The sequence below is a fragment of the Telopea speciosissima genome, chromosome 3, assembly GCF_018873765.1.
Source record: "Telopea speciosissima isolate NSW1024214 ecotype Mountain lineage chromosome 3, Tspe_v1, whole genome shotgun sequence".
Classification (NCBI taxonomy): domain Eukaryota; kingdom Viridiplantae; phylum Streptophyta; class Magnoliopsida; order Proteales; family Proteaceae; genus Telopea; species Telopea speciosissima.
In genome coordinates this window covers 18,516,728-18,540,412 of record NC_057918.1, presented here as the reverse complement: position 1 = coordinate 18,540,412, position 23,685 = coordinate 18,516,728, and the positions used below count along the sequence as shown (strand labels likewise).

The window sequence follows — 23,685 nt, the reverse complement described above, 5'->3', positions numbered from 1 at the left end:
GACCTTGATGCATGGCCACTATGTAGATGCAATCATAGAGGATAAAGGTACATGGCCACATTATGCTTGGAGAAGCATTATATCATACAAGCAATTAGTTCAAACAAAATTGGACTGAATTGAAAACAAAATTATACTATGAACCCAAAGAGGAAATTTTCAGAATTTGGTTGGAAGTTGAATGATATAGTACACAATATATATACATGGCCATAGTACACCTAACACATGAAGTTTATACTAAATACCTAGTTCAAGCAATATATGGAGCTAAATTGTGGTAAATAATGCTTGAATCTCTAAAAGAAAATTCAGATGTGATTCTTGAAGTTCCAATTTGCAAGAAATAAATAAGTAATGGCTTGAGACAACCCCAAATGATATACACCAAGCCTACCTAGCAAAACCGAACTTGAATTGGGCAAAAAGACATAGAATTTCGGTTAGGGTTTGGGGATTTCTCCAAAATCCAACCCAAACCCTTGGTGATGGTGCAAGATTGGGGGAAATGCCCCAACTAGGTTGCATATGAAGGGAAACGAAGGTAGGATGGACAAAAATCCATCTAAATAGCTAGGAGAAAACAAAAAAGACCCAAATCTTGTAAACCCGAAATGGATTTTGGGGTTTCTCCATAATAGAAGTCGAAAGGAGAAAGAGATAGATCGATAGAGAGGGAAGAGGGCATACCTGAACTCGATCGGAGCTGTTGTGCGTGGATTGAGTGCCAAAAATCCACCTAGAAGGGAGAGGGAGCAAGGAACGAGTGCGGTTTTGGGTTCTCCAAAGCGTAGGGGGTGTTTGGAAAAAGAAATTTGGGTTTTGAAGGAGAGTTCGAGTGAGAAATTCTGTTTGGGCCATGCGGTTTTACACTCGGATGCAAGATTTTGAATCCGATCGTGAATCCGCGGATTCCCGAGACCAGCCTTTGGTCTGTGAAGGTCGGATTTACACTCGGATGCAGCCTAGTGAAACCGCATGTAAATCCGACCCGGCCAAAAAGGGTTTTTTGACCCTGTTTTGCTTAACCAACTTGTTTCTAATGCTTATTACCCTCATTATTGCTTCCCTTACCCCTCGTGTAACCTATGTTTACCTTTGCAAATCGATTTTTTTTGATTGGTTTGCTTAATATTGCAATTGTGCCTATAACTGTGGGTGTTGACTGTAACCAGGTGTGAACCATGGTTAATACACGGTCAAATGCCAACCGTTCTCCTGCTAGGGAAGAGGCCGGTGAGGCTTCGAATACGGTTCTACCGGTAGCACCGCCAATTAGTAATAATGCGGATGTCGCCGCGTTGTTGAGCAATAGGTTGCAATCCATGGAACGAGAGCATAGGGAGGCGCAACAAGAGCAGCGCCAATTTATGCAAAACATGACTGCTATGTTCCAAGCCTTTGTTAGGGAAAGGCAGCCAGTGCCTCCTCCTGTGCAAGTCAATCCTCCCCCACCCCTGTGGGTTCTGCTGTACCTAGTGTTCCTCCGGCTCAAGCCACTGCCGGAATTCCTTTGACACAAGAGGTGCCAGCACCTATTCTACCTTCCACTTCGTGGCTCCTTCGGTCAAGCGGTGACTCCGGCTGGGTGGATGCTTGCTAGGTTATCGGAGAGATTTCGAAACATCGTCCTCCAACCTTCTACAAGATGGCCCATGATTCCTTTTTCCGCAACATTTATAAGGGATCTTGAGAGAATCTTTGAAGTGATACAGATCAATGACACGGACAAGATCCGGTGTGCTACCTACCAGCTCCGGGGTGATTCGATGCGTGGTGGCTCTCCTCTAAAGACCATTTTTGGGCAACTCACCCAGAGGCAACTTGGGCTCAATTCAAGGAAGTCTTCTTCAAAAATTTCTTCCCTCAAAACTTCCGTGATAGGAAGGAGTCTGAGTTTATGAGCTTCTTTCAAGGATCCAAATCGGTCCTTGAGTACCAGCAAGCTTTTGAGGAGCTGTTTTACTTCGCCCCGGTACACATGAAGGCCGAGAATGTGAAGGCTAGGAAGTTTGAGAAGGGGCTTAGACCTAGCATTAGTACTTCTGTGGTGCTACACAAGTACCCTACTTACGCTGAGACGGTCCAGGCCGCTAAGGTGATTGAGGACCAGCAGAGAGAGAATTACAGGGCCATTCAGGCTGGTAAAAGGCCCATGACCTCTCACGAACCTAGGGGATCCACAAAATTCCAAAGGAGAGGATCTTACACTACTACTTTTCCGGTCCAGTCCCGGAGGTCAGATGCGGTGCAAGTGCCCAGGCCTACCTCAACTCCTCACTATGGTTCCCAGACTCTCATATGTTACAATTGCAAGGAGTCCGGGCATATGGTTCGAGACTGTCCTCATCCGCGGATGATAGGTCCTCCAGTGCGGCTACACGAAGGCACCCCAAGCCAAGGCGATTGTGCGTTCTCTTCTTCCCCGCTCCGGCCCATAGATCTCAAGGTCGGGTGTATTCGTGACAAATGAAGAGGCCAGGCCGATCCCAGTGTTATTACAGTAATGCACTCTACTCTTAAGATGTGCATATAATAGCTTTTGTTTCTATGATTGGTTGTCTGTTGCTTGTCGTGTCGTTCTTGTTTGCTCTCACCGCTTATGCTTTATTTGATTCGGGGCATCACACTCTTTTGTGTCCCCTAGTTTTGCTAAGAAGATGTCCATTGAACCAAAGCTAATGGCCCGAAACGATAGTCGAGACACCAACGGGTAGCAAGGTTGAACTTAACTCGGTTTATGATCCTTGCCCGGTATGTGTGGGTGGTCACGGACTCGAAGCAAGCTTAGTGCTGCTGGATATGAAAGACTTTGATGTGATTTTGGGAATGGATTGGCTATCAACTCACAAAGCCAGCCTAATGCTTCGAGAGGAAGGTTCTATTCAAACCATAAGGTGAAGAGTTTGTGTTTATGGGTACTAAGCGGGAGAGACCCAAGAAAGTTATCATCTCTGCCCTCCAAGTACAGAAGTTGTTGGCAGAGGGATGTCAGTGTTATCTAGCATCCGTGATAGACACTGAAGCCAAAGGCAGGCCTTTGGAAGAGTTGTACGTGGTGAAAGACTTTCCAGGATGTCTTTCCGAGGATCTAACGCGGTTGCCACCGGATCGCGAGACGAGTTCATGATAGATCTCGATTCTGGTGCAGCCCCAGTGATATCAAGGCACCTTACAGGATGGCCCCAATCGAGTTAAAGGAGCTACAAGAGCAGTTGAAGGACTGTTGAAGAAGGGTTTCATTAGACCCGTGTATCTCCTTGGGGAGCACCGTGTTGTTTGTGAAAAAGAAGGCGGTAGTATGCGTCGTGCATTGACTACCGTGAGCTCAACAAATTGACAATCAAGAACCGGTATCCTTTGCCTAGGATCGATGACCTATTCGATCAACTACGGTGGTGCGAAGGTGTTCTCGAAAATTGATCTCCGGTCGGGTACCATCGATTGAAGATCGAAAATAGTGATATCGCAAAGACAAGATTCGAGATCTCGCTATGGTCATTATGAGTTCTTGGTCATGTCCTTCGGCTGACCAATGCCCCGCCGCCTTTATGGAGTTGATGAACCGGGTGTTCCACGATGTTCTAGACAAGTATGTCATTGTCTTCATTGATGACATCTTGGTCTATTCCAAGAGCGACGAGGAGCATGCGGACCATCTCCGCCTAGTATTGCAACGCCTAAGGGAGAAAGCAGGTTGTACGCCAAATTCGGTAAGTGTGAGTTTTGGCTACAACAGTGGCATTTCAGGGACACCTTGTTTCGTAAGGGTATAGAGGTTGACCCTGGCAAGGTGAAGTCGATGAGTTGATCGGGCGATACCCAAGAATGTGGCGGAACATTCGTAGTTTCCTGGGACTAGTGGCTATTACAGGAGATTTATTGAGAACTTCTCAAGGCTCTCCGCTCCTATGACACGATCGACCGAAAGGGAGTGAAGTTCGAGTGGTCGATAGGCGTGAAAAGAGCTTCCAAGAGCTCAAGCGAGGCTGGTTTCCGCTCCAGTGCTTACCATTCCTAATGGTACTGGAGGGATGGTAGTCTAGATGATGCATCTAAAATGGGCTTGGGTTGTGTTCTAATGCAAGATGGGAAGGTAGTGGCCTATGCTTCTCGGCAATTGAAGGACTATGAGAAGAACTACCCGACCCATGATTTGGAGCTTGCTGTGGTTTTCGCTCGAAGATCCGGAGACATTATTTATATGGTGAGAAGAGCGAAATATACGATGATCACAAGAGCCTCAAATACTTCTTTACACAAAAGGAGCTCAATATGAGGCAGAGTGGTTGGAGTTGTTGAAAGATTATGATTGTACTATCCATTACCACCCAGGCAAGGCAAATGTAGTAGCGGATGCGCTGAGCCGGAAATCTCGGTCCTTGTCACCGGCATCACTAGCACCGGTGAGAAACTCATCGAGGAAGCTAGAAGGATGGACCTGGAATTACTTGGTTGATGGTGTTACCTTATCTCTATCGGCTTTATCAATACAATCCACACCGGTAGGGCGAATTCAATCGGCCCAGGCTTCGATGAGGAGATTCAAAAGGTTATTGAGGCTATCAAGGGGGACACGCAGAACTGGATTTTACTTTAACAGAGATGGTGTTCTCATGTTCGACAACGGCTATGTGTTCCTAGTAACCCTCAGTTGAGGAAGGAAGTGTTAGCTGAGGCCCATGACTCTCCCTATTCTATTCATCCAGGTAGTACGAAGATGTATAGAGATCTGAAGGAATATTACTGGTGGAGTGGAATGAAGAGGGATGTGGCTGAGTATGTGGCAAAATGTCTTACTTGTCAGCAGGTGAAGGCGGATAGACAGCGACCTCATGGCCTCTTACAGTCATTGCCTGTTCCAGAGTGGAAGTGGGAGCATGTTACCATGGATTTTGTCACCGGGTTGCCCCGCACGCCTAGAGGTGTCGATACCATATGGGTTGTCGTTGACAGATTGACAAAGACAGCTCACTTCATCCCCATGAAGATTACCTATTCGATGGACAAGCTGGCTCGCTTGTACATTGATAATGTAGTTCGTCTACACGGAGTTCCTGTCAGCATCATCTCCGATCGGGATCCCAGATTTACATCTAAGTTCTGGGGAGGGTTTCAGAAGGCAATGGGTACACTGTTGAGTTTTAGTACACCTTCCACCCTCAAACCGACGGACGATCGGAGAGGACTATTCGGACATTAGAAGATATGCTCCGAGCTTGTGCCATTGATATGCAAGGCAGCTGGGACGAGCATCTCTCACTTATTGAGTTTGCTTACAATAACAGTTACCAGGCTACTATAGGCATGGCACCGTTTGAGGCTCAGTATGGGAAGAAGTGTCGGACACCGTTATATTGGGACGAAGTAGGTGAACGGCGTATTCTTGGACCCGAGTTGATTCAGGCAACATGCGAGAAGGTGGACTTGATTCGTGAGCGGATCAAGGCGGCTCGATCCAGCGAAGGGTTATGCGAGACTTGAGACGGAAGGACCTTGAGTTCACTGTTGGCGATAAAGTGTTCCTTAAGGTATCACCCTCCAAAGGGGTGATGCGTTTAAAGAAGAAGGGCAAGGAGTCCGAGATTTATAGGACCTTTTGAGATCCTTGCACGGATTGGACCGGTGGCATATCGGTTAGCACTCCCTCCATCTTTAGAAGGTGTGCACGACGTCTTCCACGTGTCTATGTTGAGGAAGTATGTCCATGATCCAAGCCATGTATTGACGCATGAACCACCAGAACTTGCGGCCGACATGTCCTATAAAGAGTGCTGAAAAGATTTTGGACAGCAAGGTTGTTCATCTTCGCAACCGGCCCATTCATTATGTGAAGATAAAATGGTGCAACCATCCGGAAGAGGAAGCTTCTTGGGAGGCAGAGGTAGAAATGCGGGCAAAATACCCTTTTCTTGCCTATTTACAAGGTACGTCAAATTTCGAGGACGAAATTTCTTATAAGGTGGGGGGGGATGTTATACCCGTACCCCGGGATATAATTAAATATCATTTCTTCTCGTGACGTGTAGATACCTATTAAATGTATGTTGGTGACCTGTTCTCCATGATGGTCAAACCTAGCTACAAAATCGTTGACCACAGCACGGGTTTGCCTGTGGAGGAAAGATTCCTCAACCGCCAGTGGGGAAAGTTCGTGGACGGCGACTTCGTCGACTACCCTCCAAGTACCAGCCCGGGAAGCGAGGAGTTCAGGAGAGAGCATCCTGGACCGTCACCTCAGCTGGATATTTCGTTCGGTGATGAGCTTAGCGTTGCCGTGGCGAAGCTGTTCGGGGTCATGGGTAATAAACCATGACAGGGGGAAAAGTAAGTTCTAGCCTCAAGTCTTATTAATTATTCTTCCCTTGGTAACCTCGAAGTGCGGGTCCGGGCTTGAACCACTCGAGCTATTTCATGAGAGAAGGGAATAATTTAAGTTCGGGTCCAGCGTACCTTTAGGAAGAACATTGGGGACTTATACCCATCTCATATGAGCCCATCTAAGAATGGGCTTTTCCCTAATTAAGGTTGTGGGCAGGCCCATTTAACCTATTGGCCCAATGATGGGTTATTCCATCCACTTACCCACATAGGACTAATGGGTTGACCCATTAGGCCTCATGACCCATTTGACTAGAGGTACCCCAAATACCCATTTATTATAAAAGAGAGGAGGAGGGGGAGAGAACATTACTTCTTCTTCAACATCCTCTTCTACCCTAAATCGTGGAGGAGAGAAAGAGGAGAGAAAGAGGAGAGGAAGAGAAGGAGGAAGGAGAGAGAGGCTTGGAGGAAGGTGGAGACCCCATCTCTTGGGCCAGAAATCGTGGAGCTCTCATCTTGGGGGTAGGTAAGCTTCTTCCTTCTTCTATTTTGGATTTCAAAAAGGGGTTGGGTAATGGGAGGGATTGACCTAGATCTCTCTTGGAACCTAGGGAGTAGATGGAGCTTTAAAGCCAAGCTATGGTGGAGTTAGTTCACTCCATTATGAGCTCTAATGTGAGGGTTCTCATTGCCATTTGGGAGATTTAAGGTTGGACCCTAAGGAGCTTAGGATAGAGTTTTCTAGAAGTCCTTGTGCCTTAAAAACCACTTGAAATGGGGTCCTTGGAGGGGAATCCTTCGGATTTTGGACCTGAAGGTGTGAGGGTTACATGTGATTTCAGACCTGCAAGAAACCCCCCTGAAACTACCTTCCCGAGAAGGATTCTGTGAAGGTCGGATTTACACTCGGATTCAGTTTTTCTGAAACCACATCTGCATCCGACCTTGACAAAAATTGTCCTGAGCCCCTGTGAAGGTCGGATTTACACTTGGATTCAGTTTTTCTGAAACCACATCTGCATCCGACCTTGACTAAAACTGTCCCGGTTTCCTAGGATTTACATGTGGTTGCAGAATTTGGGCATGAAACCACTCCTGCAACCACTTCGTCTCTGAAACCTTATACTTAAGTGTTTATGGGAGATCTTTTGGGGATCCGTTCCTTTCGCTCGTTTAACCTTATTCCACTCTTTGTATAGGTTAAAATATTCACTTTTGTGGCTTATTGCTTGATCGAGGCGACAACTGATAAACTGGGTGCTTGGCGTATACGTTGTGAGTGGGTTTGGTTGTTTGGGCTTGTTATTACTATTGCACTATATATTATGTACTCATTATAATTAATAAGCATGTGTGCGCATATTGCATAATTTTATATCTATGTGTTATAATGTTGATTGATAATGTTGTATCTTGATGGGTCTCGGTGCCGGTGGGTACCGGTGCCGGAACCCCGAACTCTATAAACATTTATGAAGAAATTATGTTGAATGTCATGTTGAACTGTATGCGCCGTGCCGTGCTGGTAACCGGGCACTAAACCAGATGAAAAGTTGATGCGCCCGGATTACCTCTCGGGACGATAGGACTTGCATGTAGTATATTTGTGGCTAGGATTTCACACCCTTATGCTACGACCCTTACCAACAGGGGTTTAGGTGTTGGGTAATCAGTACACCGGATTCTGTGGAGGTGGGAGAGGCCAGTCATGGTAGTATTGGTTATCAGGGGTCTGCCACTGAGTGGTCTTGGAGGCTTCGATCGGCGTAGGTCCCACGTGACAATTGAGGTTTCATTGTGGCGATAAGTTAAGTGACCCACAGTGTCTCCCGAGTTGTCACAGTAGCATATGCCATTGACTTAGTTGTTTGTTAGGTGGAAAAATGGACTTAACATGTGCATGCATCATTGGACTATGTGAATTGCGTGTTTGTGCATTCCCATCCCCTCACTGGCTCAGTGGAGCTAACCCCCTCGTGCGCACATTTTTTTAGATTATGGTGCAGGTGACGGATATCTCGCGGGACTTGGAGTTCAGCCCTCGGGATACGATGAGATCGGTGAGGAGGAACCGGAGGCCGTGTTTGAGGAACATGGCGACGGTGTCCTTGCGATGATTGTGCCTACGGGCCGTGAGGATATTCGGGACTCGATCCCTTTTGATTACTTTTGAGGCTAAGGCCTATGGTGAAATACTTATCGTAATACCATTTTTGATAGTTATTAGATGATCATTGGAAATGTAACTAATTCATGTATTTATCATCTAGCTTTGAACATCTTGTAACTATTCGATTTATACGCTTCCGCAATACTACGATCCTTGGAATGTAATATTCCTCTTTTCTCGCATTCGATGTTACATTGTGTTAATATTGGATATGACTATGCGTTGGGACACTGTGTCGTTGATCCGGGCGGTTTAGTAGGATGACACGCGTCGTCCTAGTCACCCTTTATATGATATTATATTCCTTGTCTGGAATAGGGGCGTGACATAATCTATTAAGATTCTTTGAGCTGTTTGTAGTAGATGTGTCCACTGAGATACTTTGTGAATCCACTATGCCTGTCAAGAGATTTTCTGATGGCATTGCGCTGCAGTCAGACACAGGATACATGCTGACAGATCTGTATGGATTTTCCATGTCAGGTGGAGCTTCTTCGAGTAATGACCTGCTGCAAACAAAGAACAATTTGAAGACTGAGAAGCAAGACGGTCTATTCAAAAAAATGAAAATAAAAAACAGTAGTACATATATGACAGACAACTAGTTAAAGCATCATAGTGAGCTACATAATATCCTACAGGCATTAAATCCAGTATCATAAGAACTCTAGAGGTAATGCTTGTATAAGAAAATGTCATCTGTCTGATCTATCCCGCCAATGCCATCAAGCTGGTAATCTGGCCGATTGTCTAAATGTCTGGTCCTATCCAAAGATGCTTCTGGATTCATTCGGCTGCAATCAATAAAGGGAAACCCTTCACACCAACTTGACTCAGTGGATGATTCTCCAAGAATGGAGGTTTCAGCTTCAAATTCATCAAATGAGCCTTTCCCATTAAAGTTTAATTCGTCACTCTTCAAATTTGTTGTACCAATGCAATATTCATTTGGGCACTCAATTTTTTCCCCCCAAATCGGTAGGGTTTGAACCCAAATTCAAGGAAAAATTTTTACCAGTCCGTTCTAATCTCTTGCTTTGCAGATGGGTTCAAACCCTAATCGATTTGGGGAAAAAAATTTCAATTTCAAACCCTAAATGATTTGGGGGAGATGAGGGCAATTTGATCATTTTTTTCTTTAATTTTGATGGGTTTTTATCAAAGGGGCATTTTGGTTATTAGATTCCCTGAAACTAACTTCTAACTTCCCAAATTAACGGACTGGACCAAAGTGCACACTATTTTGAAAGTAGGGGAGAGTTTGCAATTAAAAATATTATAGGGGGCATTTGTAAAAAATCCTTTTATTTTTAATAACCAATCTAGGTGAAAAATAAGTTGTTTTTTTTTTTTTATAACGTAATTATTTTTCTTTCAAATTTCAATGAAGATAAAATCATGTCATTTTAGATAATTCGAAAAGAAATATATAGGAGACAATATAGAGTGATAAAATCCTCTTTTTAAATGAACTTTTAATAATAAGATAAAAAGTAATAAAAAATTAAAAATTAAAAAAAGAACCAAATTTCCCTCCACCCATAATGAATGGGATCATCACCATGGGGCAGGAGAGGGCGGGAATATGTATCGGGAAGGTATTTTAGAACATACTAAAACCCTCGGAGGGGCTTGTGAACCCTAGGATGGTGGGTGAATCGCTCTCTATGGGTGGAGGGAAACTTAGTCCATAAAATAAATAGGGACAAAGTTCTCTGCACTTGGGCCACAGGGTATGCCCAAACACATGGGGTGGGCGAAATGACCACACACACACACCCCCCAATGACGCAAACCCCACCCTTGTCCCACCCCATGTGTTTGGGCGCAGCCTGTGCCCAGATGCGCTCCCGAATAGAGAACATGTGCCCAAAGAAATATTACAACTTCTGGGTTTACCATAAAAAAACAAAAGATGATTAACCCTAAATGACATACTTTCCAGAAAGAAAAAAAACACAAAGATCGTCACCATTACCCCCAAGCAGCTAAAGTAAAACTCTTTAAAAAAATTTAAAATTTAGGATGTATTTTAAATTTTCGAACATATTAAACTTAGATAAATACAAGGTCCACCTATCAGTTGAAACATATTATGACGTGGCATAAAAAGGACAACTGATGTAGTCGACAAAGGTAAAATGATGCAAACCAAAGGAACATTCCATCCAATATGATCAATTAAATCACTAACCCTATTTACAAAAGGTGATCGATTGTAATTTAGATGCAAACTAAAGCCAGGGAACTTAGCTATCCAAGGATTAGTTCAAAATTTGGTAGAGGCCCCATCTCCAATATGAATACATATTGATTGCTTAAGTAAGGATAACACACTATAAATAACGGTCTATGTAAAATACTCGTTTGTGACGTGACCGACAAGGCTTTTTTTTAATAGCCCTTTTGCAAAATTTCGAAGAAAGCTCTGCAACTTAAACTTTAGCCTCAACTCCCCTTTCATGGTCGTTGACTCAAGATGTAGCACTTCTGCCCCAGTGGCGTGAACTCTCTCCGCCACAGTGGCGTGGTTTCCTCTTTTCTCCTTTCCCTCTTTCCCTTTCTTTCCTTTTCCTTCTTCTAGATTCATCTCAGGTCTTCATCCAGTCTCTTCTTGCCCTTAATCTCCCCATTATGGCCACCGTCTCCAAGATCTGCGGCTATGGCTCCGTTACTGGTTGGCTTTTTCTAGAATATATGCATCAAATTCGTTGCCTTCTTCGCCGATCTCTTTGGTAATGACTGTTTCGCAAAGCCTCTACCCATGGAAAAGACCAGATCCACTGCCGACAAGGGCGGCAGACGAGTGCAGCAGCTCCCTTTCATTCATCTTAGATGTGTCGAAACCCTTAAGGAACTTGACAACGTTTTCTTCTCTGGAGAAGAAGATGATGTTCAAATTTTCTTTGGCTTGGGTCGGTGTTCCCCTATGAATGGTGGTTTTGTGAATCTCAACCATTTCTTCAGCCACTAAGACAATTTAGGGTCTTCGGTTTCTCAATTTTTGGGGTTTGGTTTGTAGGAAAATGAGATGTCTAAAGAGAGCTACGGATTTAGGCTTTCAGTGGTTGTTTGCTCTGGTTTTGTTTTCAAGGTGGAGGGTTTCTCGTTGCTAGATGGCGCTAAAGCACCACTCGTTTGGAGTCAGGAATTCATCAGCGCACACATCAACTCTTGCACTCTCTCGTCAATGTTGGTTTGTGTTTCCTTGTGGACGATTCACTCAGCTGCCGAGATGAATGACTCTGGTTCCCGGAGATGGGAGAGGTATGATCTCAGGCCGGTCATGCTCACAGTTTTCGCCACCTGCACCTGGCTCTCCAACACCGTAGCCATCATCAGTAGCTTTTGGAATTACTCTGAGTCTTGTCTGCCAAGTCGACTCTTGGGATTGTGGGGACCAAACAAGTTGTCAGTCACCATGATGGGAAAACACATGGTTTTGTTTACCATGCCCCCTTCTGTTCATGTATCCAGTTGTACCAGTTGCTATGCTAGCTGTTTTGACTACCTTTTCTCTAGGGAAACTATTGGGCTTGCCCACAACATAGTCTGGACGACCTTGTCAATTGCATGTACGACAAATTGATCATATTCCATTCCTTGGTTTCGGTTACTTTGTACCCAAACCTTGTGTTTCTCATGCAATTTATCTGAATGAATTTCTTTTTACTAGAAAAAAGTAAGGATGACACTTGCAATACATTGCCTAATCCATGACCCTTTTAAAGATTGGATTGACGGACCCAACAAGGACTTATTGCGTTAATATTTGGTACGCAGAATTGAAGTCCATAAGCATTCTCTTTCATTCAAAACTCTTCAAGCAAGTTTAACTGGCAAAGCCTTATGTGTGAATTTTGGAATCTCAAAGCCCAAGCCCCCATCTTTCCTAGGCTTGTAAATATTAGACCAAACAATATACTTCATAGGGGTTTTCAAACCACCACATCCCCAAAAGAATCGAGCATAAATGGAATAAAATTTACCACGAAGGAATTGAAACAATTCATCAAATGACTAAGAATGGTGGCTAAGATAGATTGGACCAAATCTAATAAACAACCGAAAATCCAAAAGCCCAGAAATTTTCTATTGATTTCCTTATATAGAGAGAGGTATAATAGCTTGATTACAAACCCATAACAAAAATCTAGATAAGTAACGAGACCAAACTGGATTGAAGCTGAAACCGTCCAAATACGAAGCCTCCTAACAATTTGCTTTTGGTTGGCCTAATAACAAATTGAAACTGATCCAACCTAATTGAAAATTGGACCGAACCAACCGATTGATACCTTTATATCCTATTGACGAACCATCTCTTGCTCACCCCATATGCAGGCTTTGTTAGCTCTGAGAACACTGTTTTTATTTATATTATTTAAATCATTTCTAATGCATATCAGTGGTCCCGTAGCTCAGTTGGTTAGAGCGTTGGTCTTATGAGCCGAAGGTCGCGGGTTCGAGCCCCGCCGGGACCACCTTTTTCTGAATCTGTTTCTTATTTATATCTCGCATTTTTTTTTCACTTTTTTCTGAATCTGTTCCTAGGTTTGTCTTCTCTTCTTTGAGCTCAACTTCTTCCTCGCTTGAAATCTCAGGCTTCAGATTTAGTTGATGGAGGTACCCTTTCTTCCTTTTCACTCATTAAAAGAGCCTTTTTTGTTTAAACATCAATATTATTCCGGTGTCTGTAGGTTCATAAGTTGCTTGTGATGGTAATAGAGCTTATGCTTCTCCATGGCTACAGAGATGGAAACTTCATGCAAAAAAGGTCTTCAAAGGCTTACGATTATAGCAAGCAGTTCTTAATTCATTTCGTCAAAGAGTAATGCATTTCATTTGGTAATTTCAATAATGGGTACCCACTAACCAACCAATACTTGTACCCACGTAGTAAAATTTGAACATTTTGGATGACATTGACAAGGGGGAAACTTTTGAATAACTTTCAAGAATGTATTTAGTACCCATACAGGAATTTACAGACGTTAATGCAACAATAGTAGATGTTGACCTTGTTTTCCTGTTTCCAATGAGAGTGTAATGTTGAGCTTCCTATCAGTTATTAAGAAATTAAAGTATATGTTTATGAAAATGTGTACACTGGATATCAGATTGCTTTGTCTCACTCTATTGAATTGTTGATACAGGGGGTGTTTGTCAATCTAGGCATATTTCACTGGTTGACCTAACAAAAATCAATTAGCCCCTTGCTTAAACAAATTGTGCATATGTTGTAAGAAATTCTTTTGATCTTGCAAAGCAATAAAAGAAGAAAAAAAAAAAAAAAACTTTTACAATAGTGAAAAGTTTGGATCCCTTATTACCCTTGTTAGGATACTTGAAAAGTTACATTCTTTTCCTCATTATGATGTGCTACGGGTGGAATTTGGATGGCTCTGAAAGGGCTGTGCTTGGTTGCCTGAGGCTATATGATGGTCTGAATCCATATGATTTTTAATGGGTGGGAAGTAGGCATGCCTTAGTCCTGCCTATTTATGAATGGGTGGTTTATGTGGTTCTCATGAAAATTTAAAATAAATAAATGATATAGAAGATTACTTTATATGATAAAATTTGTCTTAGTGGTGCAATCAGGTGGCTTCAGGCTAGGTTGGGGAGTTATACTAGCCCATCAGGTTGCAGTCCCCATCTAATGGTCAACTAGTATGCCAAACCTAATAATAACCTTTTTATTAGTCAGGATGAGTACAGGGAGGCTAGTTATTTGGTTAAGATTGAGCCCCTGGGATTTTCTGTACAGATTTCTAGAGAGTGAAAATATCGACCTCTTTACAAGTATATGATCATGCTGCTACTATAATGTTTGCCTTGTCTTTCATCTTTTGAGCGTAGCAGGTTATTGTATTGAAGGAATTTTTGCAGCTTATGCTTTGATCCTGAGATGGCCCCTACCACCTATCTTAACATGTCTTCCACCTCCATCATCTTAGATTCTCTATTAATTTCTTATTGACCTGATTGAATGGTTGTGATAATCTGATTTACATAGCCCTGTTGAATGTTCATAAAAAGAGGTCATACAGGATGCTCCTGAAAAGAAGCCTATGAATATTTCTTTGTCCTTTGCAAGTCTGTCGTTTGTGTGGGTGCTTGGAACTTTCTTAGACTTGAAGAAATTGAATCTTCAGATATCCTTTTTCTTCAAGGATCATGTGGTCCCTGGCTTCCATTCTGCAAGGTTTTGATGATGCAAATGTTATTATAGACCTTAACTACAGTTAATAAATACAATAATGGCCTAAAATTACTGTTTCTGCCACATTGGACATACATCACAGAAATGAACACCAATGTGTTTCTAGAGTCAATATGAAAATACTGTTGCTCCTCTCTGATCTAATTATACCCTACTCTTCCATAATGTTAGCCTGGTTTTCTGACAGGTTAGATGGAAAAGTTGGGTACCTACCAGTGAGGCTCAGGAAAGACGTCAAAGTGCTTTGAATCTCTTTGGCAGACATGAGGACTACAATATTTGCACCATGCTATAGTCAATCTCCCATCAGTTGCTCCTTGTAAGCATGATGTTGCAGTTTAGGAGTTTTCTTATCTTCATTAGTTTACTCTTGATTATACTCTATAGAGGCTGAATGATATTTTTATTTTTTTTAAAAGAATTAAAATATGTGACCCCAAGAAGCTTGTCTAGTTTATTTTTCAGGCTAAATGGATGGTTATTTTCTAGTTCTGCTTCCTTTTATAGCCTTTTGCAATCAGATGCATTATGGGGCCTTCCACTGTATAGTTGACACAAATTTGAAACACCATGCACATTGCCATGGATCCAGAAGCACGCGATGGAAATCTCCTCTCAGTGAAATGAGCAAACTAGATGGCTTGAAGGCTGAATCAAGACGATTCTATTGTAAATACTCAATGATTGCACATGCTATCATGTTTTCCAGTAAAAGATGTGGATGCTTCAGTATGTATGATGGAATTTGTTAATTTGTTAATGTGATGATCTCCTTATCTATGATCCTAGTCTTGTTTTTGATATCTTGCTTCTGGATTACTAACTTTATAAGCTGTTAAAGACTCACTCTATTAGAAATTTGTTTTCTTGCCCTGGCCTATCACTTGTTTCGGTGAAGTGAATTTTTATTTTGTTATATCAATAGGTATAACCTTAGAAACTCCAATAACATAAAATTTTTAATCAGTTTGGTATGGGTGTGCTTTGATAATTAGGTACTTTTTCTAGTATCTAAGCTCTTTTTTATTTGTAAAAGGATGTAGTGTTAAGTATATCAAAGTCTTAACAGGAAGGGATCTAAATCTGTCCAATCTGGACACCAGTACTTATAATCATGTTCAATACTTTTGCATGGCAAAGAAAAATTATATGATGATCATATCATGATGGTAGTCATAAACAAAATGTTTATTTCTTGTATTTGATGCATCAATATGACCAGAAACCTATTTATAGAAATATATTATAGATGCATTATATAACTGTAGTTGAATGTGGCAGGTTTCTTTTGAGTAGTTTGAGGTAGCCAATTCTATCGCGGACTCTATTCCCTCCTTTTTGTGTCACAATAGATTTTATGAAGGTAGCCATGGTACTGCTTGATTGGTCCTTCTCAGGTTCCTGGTTGAGCTGGATGATATATAATTCACTAGTGTTTTTAGCAATCAGGGTTCTTTGATTTTATGGAATTATTTAATATTTGTTAAATCACACTGGAAGGGAGAGTTCTATTTGATGGCAAGTTCTTTCGGTTTGGGAAAGCAGTTAAAATCAAGTAAGTTCAGTGGATTCAATCTTTAATGCTTCTAGGTGGATGATGCAGAATTTCTGCAAGAAGAGAAGATGGGCCTGTTGTTTTGGGTTTGGTTCACTTTCTTGGGTCAAGTTAGGCTTAATTTTGAATGTCCAACGCGTTATATGGGCCATGAGCTTAGTATTTTGAGTTCTCTATTGTAAAGGGCCAATTCTATAAGCCCAAATATTAGGGATTTAGGTCCTATATGGGACTAAGTAGTTGGTTTATATTTTGGTTACTTAGTAGTATCTAGTTTCTAATTTTATTTCCTTGATGTACAAGGCAACAATACTACATGTGTGGGTCTATTCTTTTAGTTGGTTCTATTTTATTACTTTCCTTTTGGAGGGAGTAGATCCTTCTATATATTGTAAGGGCCTTAGAGCCCAACCTCACAATTTGGAGATTTGAAAAAAAAAACAAAGAAGCTTTTGCTTGTTCTGTGTGATTCAGTTGTGGTGAGAGATCAAGATCAGTGAGAGACTGACCAAGTCCATGTGTGAGAGGCCTCGGTCATATACCTTCTTCTACATTCTCTGAAATTCCAGCAAGGTTTCGAAGATATATCGTGGCTTATTCCCCCAGTGTCCTCTTTCAATTTGTTGAGAAGAACACGAAGAAACGTAGATATCATCATATGTAGACTTCGTGATTTATACAATACAAATAGAGGAAAAGATTATTAATCATAAAAAGGTAAACAGTGGTCACAGTTCAATTGTTTGGTGCATAGTTGTCAAGACGGCAAGGCTACCCAAGGTGGTGGAGAGGTGCCTAAGCACTTAGGCGATAAGGCGCCCGCCTAGGCGACCAAGGCACCCTCAAGTGTATTTTTTATTTCCCCCCTTTTTTAAAATTATTTAGTGTGTTACAATATATTAGTATGCTACAATATATATACCTTATATCATCAAAAATCAACATTAAGTCTCCTCAAGTCATCAAAAATCAACATGAAGTCACCTCAAGTCATCAAAAATTAACATTAAGCCATATCAAGTAATAAAAAATAACATTAAGTCACATCAAGTCATAAAAAATCAGCATAAAACTAGAAGACATCAGAACTGAAGAAACTAGCTATTGGAAGTTTGAAACAATCAAAACATACATTTGGTTTATACTGTTCTTAGAAAATATGATCTTATCTATAAGTAATTAAAATTGCTCTTAGTTTAGAGAGATGTTCTTGTTCTCTAAGAAGTTTGACTAGTCAAGTGATTTTAGTTTTATATGAGACTTTTTGTATTAGTTAGAGCACAAAACCAGCTTTCCAACAAATCAAAAAATGCTTAAATATGATTTATATTGAAGAAGTTATGTTTCGGTCAAACATTATTTGGTATGCGCGAATGCTGTCAAAATCGCTTTGAATGAAAATATTTTTTAATATATCAAAACAAATGAAATTTTTACTGCACTTTTGGTTTTTAGCAATGTTATACCATATTAAGATTTATAGAATTTTTAGATTTGGGAAAAACTCTAGCATTTGAAAGTTGAAAATTTCATCTACCGTTGAAATTTTACATATGAAATTAAGATGCAATATATCACAACTTCATTGAATTTAAAGATTACAAACTGGGAAGAACAAGTTGGAATCATCCTCAAGTCACAAGAAACCGAAGTGTTCTTGGTTGCAACTCGATTAATTCAATTCAGTGAGACCCAGAAAGTAAACAAGTCACTCCTTTCTGTACCATATTCTCTTGAATGACAATCATTCCTTTCATGCTTATACAGTGGGTGAAATAATTGTTTCCACATTGAAAGGGGAGATGAAAAACTCACATTAAGATCGATTAAAAAAGTTGAGGAAACAGAGAAACAGATTAACAGAAAACGAGCAGAATTCAAATTGAAAATTCATTCTCATCCATCCTACCAAGTCCTAGCCCCAAAAGCTTTGGAACCCAGGTCACTTGAACACAAGATGCAACATATATACCAATCTTGATCTCCAAGAAACTGAATTTGAATCCTTTGTCGTCACCAGAGTTTGACTCGGATTAAATACAATGCACAAATAATTCTGTTTTCAGCATAAGAAAACAAATCAACCCTTTCTGTAACTTCATCTCCTCTAGGTGGAAGGGCAAAATGGCCTACCAGGGTTGGCTATGTGACTAGGAATTGTGAAGTGCCTAAGAAGACCTTCTTGCTTCTTCATGTACCCTTCACACAGTAAGGCCCTGGAGAACTTATCCTCCACCTCCCTGTTCACATCATGGACGAAAACATCAGTCTCTCCTTCCTTCCTATTCCTAGCCATCATTCCAGCAGTATAGATAGCTCCCATTCTCCCTGGTGCATCATCGTGGAAGCCAGTCGGCGCATCCACCATTATCAAATCCCACTCTAATTCATAGACCACACTTGGTAAAGTCTTCAGCATGAGCTGACACTTAGAATTCTCTGCATCACTCACAACTGTACAATCCTTTTCCTTACCAATCCTCAAGAGGTTCGCTGCATTTCTCACTTTGGTTTCATACACAACATGATATGCTTCTAAATCTGGAAAATTCTGCTTGATTTGCTTGATCCATGACTCATCTTCATCTAGAAAAACTGTTCGGCCACCATAATTCAATGAGCTCCAGAGGAGGCTGTCATGGCCAAGGCCAAATACGAGGAAGTTGCAGGGGGACTTCTTGTCTAGGACTCTAGCTGAAACTGATATCTCTTTGGATGTTTGTTGTGGGGTGATGTTTGAGGTTGAGTAGTGGATCAGAGCTTGGACTAATGGTGATGGGATCTTGTTCCATATTGCTGTTGATTTGATTTCTGCCATGGAAGATAATGGGTTGTTTTGGTAAGGTGAGAAGCTTGATCTGAACATCAAGAGGAGGAAAGCAAGGAAGAAGCCAAAGATGAGGAGCTTGACTTGAAGAGGCAATTGGGTTGAAGATTTCATGTTAGCAATATGCTTGGTTTTGTTTCCTGAGACACTTTTCGAGTTTGGGTTGGGATTGGAAGTAGTGTGCATTGGAGAATTGAAGATTAAAAACAGGGGTAGCACAAAGAGAGATGGAGGAGAAGAAGGTAGGATTGGTTCTGTTTTCAAAACAAACATGGTTTAGTGATTTTAATTGTCCACAGCATATCTGGTGAGATTTAGTTGGGTGAGACAACTGTTAAGTGCTCTATGATATGGTAGGTTGGTAACTATGGTTTTGACTTTTTTTTTATTTGAACTAATACAGTGTATTAAAAAGGAGCACAGCCAGGGTTTTCCTCCTCTGGTTAAAAGCATTGGATTGGAATCTCCTGCTAGTGAGATTGATAGGATACATTGATTTTCTATGACAACATATGAGTTCCTTGTCCCTAACCCGTGGATTAGAATTCTTTATGTCACAATGTATAAGGGTGAACCATGTGATCATTAACCTTCATTATTAAATTTGCCTGCCATTTGGGCAACAACTTCCTTTCTCAAATATATATATCAAATTTAATTATTGTTTTAAGCAGGTTGGTGCTATGAATAGTGTGATTTTCTATTGTTCTTTCCTCATTGTGAGGTTGCTTGGCTATTTAAGAAAAGTCTGTGATAAAATGGAATAGTATACACTACACATCAATTATAGACCACTGATGTGGAATCTTTTAGTATAGAGTGGATTACTACACTACATATCAAAGATGATCCTCTATTATTCGATGACCATTGGATCAATGTCTTTTCCCTCCATTGCACAGGATAAAATATTGAAGGGCAAGAGATCATTGCCTGGTTGTGTAACCCCTGCACCAGCACGGGCCCAGTGAGAGCGCACACAGGGGCATCAACATGGGAGAGGTTTTTGATTTTCTGGGAAAAAGAATGCTATCTGATCGTGTGGTTCTTGTGCCTAGACACATGAGCATGCAAAATTACCGCCTAACCTCTCATGAAATAAAAAATCTCATTCTCATTGGCCTTTGCGTCGGTGCATATAAACGTAGTTTATGTTTATTTACAAAAGATGCTCCATGATTTTGATTCCTCCTTAGTGTCTATAATGTTCTTGTTAACCCGTCACTTCCTTAATATGGTTTGGTTTGTCTGGTGTCAATAATTTGTTTGTTTGATTAATTTCTTATTTAATATTCTTTCCTTCTTTTAATTACTTGTAAACTAAGTAGTTATGCTTTTAAATTAAATATCAAACTGGTCCCATTCCCAGCAAAATAAATAAGGAAATAAAAGCTTGAATGATCCGATATTTGTCCGCTTTTGAAGCATTGCATTTGTTTATATTATTTTGGGTTTTCTTTTTGTTCATATTCAATGAGCATAATTGAACCAAATGGTTCGATGGTCTGCCAGGTAAATCATGATGAACCACTGTGGTTCAAAGCTTAATCTAAATTTTAACATTATGGCTTAAATCCTTCTGCTTATGCTAAGTGGGCCTCCTTGAAATAGGTCCTTTAGGGAAGAAGCCCTAGCTTTTGGGATCAAGGCAACCCTATGGCAACCTTAGGGATTTTTTGATTGCCCTTTACTGCAAAAAATAACTGGAACTTGGAGGTCCACTTTGGAGAAGGTCCCCTCGCATTTTTTTTAATATGATACAGTGATGCTAAGGGGACCATTCTCTGAAATTAGGTGCTTAAGGACCTGCTTTCTTTTGGAATCAGGGCAACCCTACAGAAGCCCTGGTGCTTCCTTTGGTTGCCCTTATTTTTAAAAAACATTAGGACCACGATTTTAAAAATCAGGAATCGGAATGATTCTATTCTGTTTCTGATCGATTCGGATCAAAATCGACACTGGCTGATTCGATTCCTGATTCCATTTTTTGAAACCTTGGCTAAGAGACACTATTAATATCTTATCTCTCATCTGAAAATAAAAATGAAAATGAAAAATATTGATAGAAAAACTAGAAACTGGTATTGAGCTTGAAGCACAAAAAAATTTCCCAAACCTTTTTCATGAATAAAACAATAATAAAAATTTATGAAAAAAAAACCTCAATCAACAAAATTAAGATTATTCTCTAATTAATTTTCAGGACAAAAGGGCCTACCCACATTAGCTCTATGACTTGGTATTGTGAAGTGTCTTAGCCTACCTTCTTGTTCCCTCATGTACCCTTCACATAGAAAAGCCCTAGAAAATTGATCTTCCACCACCCTATTCACATCATGAACAAACACATCAGTTTCTCCAATCTCCCTATTCCTTGCCATCAATCCAGCAGTATAAATGGCACTCATCCTCCCCGGAGCATCTTCGAAAAAACCGGTCGGCGCATCCACCATTATCACATCCCATTCTATCTCATATACCTCAGGTGGTAACACCCCCTTAAGTGCAAGTTGACATTGAGAATGCCTAGCATCACCCACCACCTTACACTCTTGATCTACCTTACCAATCTGCATGAGATCATCTGCATATCGCACGCGGCTATCATAGACAACATGGTATGATTCTAACATCGGGAATTGTTGTTTGATTTGCTCGATCCATGATTTATCTTCTTCGAGGAAAATTGTTCTTCCACCATGATTCAATGAAGTCCACATGAGGCTGTCATGGCCAAGACCAAACACAAGGAAGTTGCATGGGGATTTCCTTTCAAGTACTCGAGATGTAACTGAGATCTCTTTGAGTGTTTGCTGTGGAGTTATGTTTGATGTTGAGTAGTGGAGGAGAGGTTGGATTAGGGAAGGTGGGATTTTGTTGCAGGTACTTGGTGTAGAATGAGATGGGCAAGCTGTGGATTGGCTTGATTGTTGCTGTGATGGTTTGGATGAGAAGTTTGTTCTTAGTATGAAGAGAAGAAGGAAAGCAAGGAAGATGCCAAAGATGAGAAGCTTTAGGTTGAGTTGATATTGGGTTTTGGGTCTCATCATCATGTATTGTTTCTTGAGTTGTGTATGAGATTCTGGATCAGTTGTTCTTGCAGCTCTATTTATTAAGGAATAATAATGGGTGTTTTTTGTGTTAGTGAAGTCTCTGAGGTTTAGGGTTTGAGGGATGAATGTGGGATTCTATTTTGGATAGGAATTGAAGGAATTAACAACTTAAGATGAGAATTGAGATCTTAAATGATTGCCTGGATTATTTTTTCATGGATTCTTGGAACTGAAGGTAAGAAGATTGGGTGATTGATGAGGACATGAGAGCAACAGTTAGGTAGAGATCTGTAAGTTTGGTCAGTAGTCTTTATAGTGACTTTGGTGTTACAGTCCAATCAGATGTTACTTTTATCCGACTTAGCGCAGTCTGCACCCAGACACATGGGGGGGGGGGTGCAATGACCACCTTGCCCCCCTGCACAGGCTGCCCATGTGCTTGGGTGCAGGCTGCGCTTTGGCACAGAGAACATTCTCCCATTTCTTATGTGTTTCAATTCCGATGCCTGGATATCATATATATGCCATGTTTGAACAGAAATATGGTACGTAGGGTTTTAGGTGTCCGTTTTGGATCGGTGGTATTGGCTTAAGTATCGGTATTGACCGACCCCAATATCAATACCTAGTCTATACCGGATCGATGATAAGGTATGCACAGAGGGTAAAATTGTCAAACAAAGTATGATATTGATATCTTTGAGAGTGAAACTGTCTGATACAACTAGTACGGACCGATACATATACTCATCAATACCAATCTCGGTCCAATCCCGATACCTAATTCTAGCAAAACTTATTCTACATATTGGGCTGGGTTTCGTTAACCTCTACAAACACATCATTTTGGATCTTCGGTATAGAAAAACTTATAAAATATGATGATAAAATTAGGGGAAAAAAGAATGCTATCTGGTCGCATGATTCCTACGTCCAAACATAAGAGTGTATGAAAGTACCACTTCAAACCAATAAAAATCGCACTTGATGCCCCTGTGTGTGCCTTCATTGGTCCGGTGCTGATGTAAACACTACACGACTAAACAACGATCTCTTGTCCTAAAAATTCATAGAAAAAAATGCGACCCCATGGTCGAATAACTAAAAAAAACTTCCTTAATTGCCTATAAGATTTTGTCACAGGATAGGATGGAACGATGTGATAATTCCAAGTTGGATAGAGAATGAACAATCTTGATAATGAACTAATGATTATATTGTTCAGTTACACAGTTATTATTGGTAATAATTTCAAAAACTTCCACTTTGCTTTTGTTATAATTTTACTTCACTTTACATCAATGCAATGACCCCTTGAAAACAAATGAAGTCTTAAAAAAAACATATCTAAATTAACTATGGATCATCATCATAACAATAGTTTTGGGAAATCTGGACAAGGTACCATTCGATTGTTTTAATGGACCTAAAGTCGTAAGCATTGGTGTGAACCTAGTTAGTAAAAACGTGTTTAAAACGGTGTTGTCGGTTTTTACCATTTTAAACGTGTGTTCTTGTTTGTTTCCCAAA

At 40.8% G+C, this 23,685-nt stretch overlaps 2 protein-coding genes and 1 non-coding gene across 3 annotated transcripts; 1 reads left to right on the top strand and 2 right to left on the bottom strand.

Annotated features, from left to right (window-relative positions):
• The first annotated feature begins 12,904 nt into the window (after window positions 1-12,904).
• On the top strand, window positions 12,905-12,978 carry TRNAI-UAU. The gene has a single exon. It is a non-coding gene; the product is annotated as a tRNA-Ile (tRNA).
• Window positions 12,979-18,054: 5,076 nt separating this feature from the next.
• LOC122656503 (glucuronoxylan 4-O-methyltransferase 1-like) lies at window positions 18,055-19,406 on the bottom strand. Its single transcript, XM_043851049.1, has one exon. It carries the CDS (start codon window positions 19,373-19,375, stop codon window positions 18,383-18,385), a length of 993 nt encoding a protein of 330 aa, XP_043706984.1. The 5' UTR covers window positions 19,376-19,406; the 3' UTR covers window positions 18,055-18,382.
• Window positions 19,407-21,263: 1,857 nt separating this feature from the next.
• LOC122656504 (glucuronoxylan 4-O-methyltransferase 1-like) lies at window positions 21,264-22,250 on the bottom strand. Its single transcript, XM_043851051.1, has one exon. It carries the CDS (start codon window positions 22,153-22,155, stop codon window positions 21,295-21,297), a length of 861 nt encoding a protein of 286 aa, XP_043706986.1. The 5' UTR covers window positions 22,156-22,250; the 3' UTR covers window positions 21,264-21,294.
• Window positions 22,251-23,685: the final 1,435 nt, after the last annotated feature.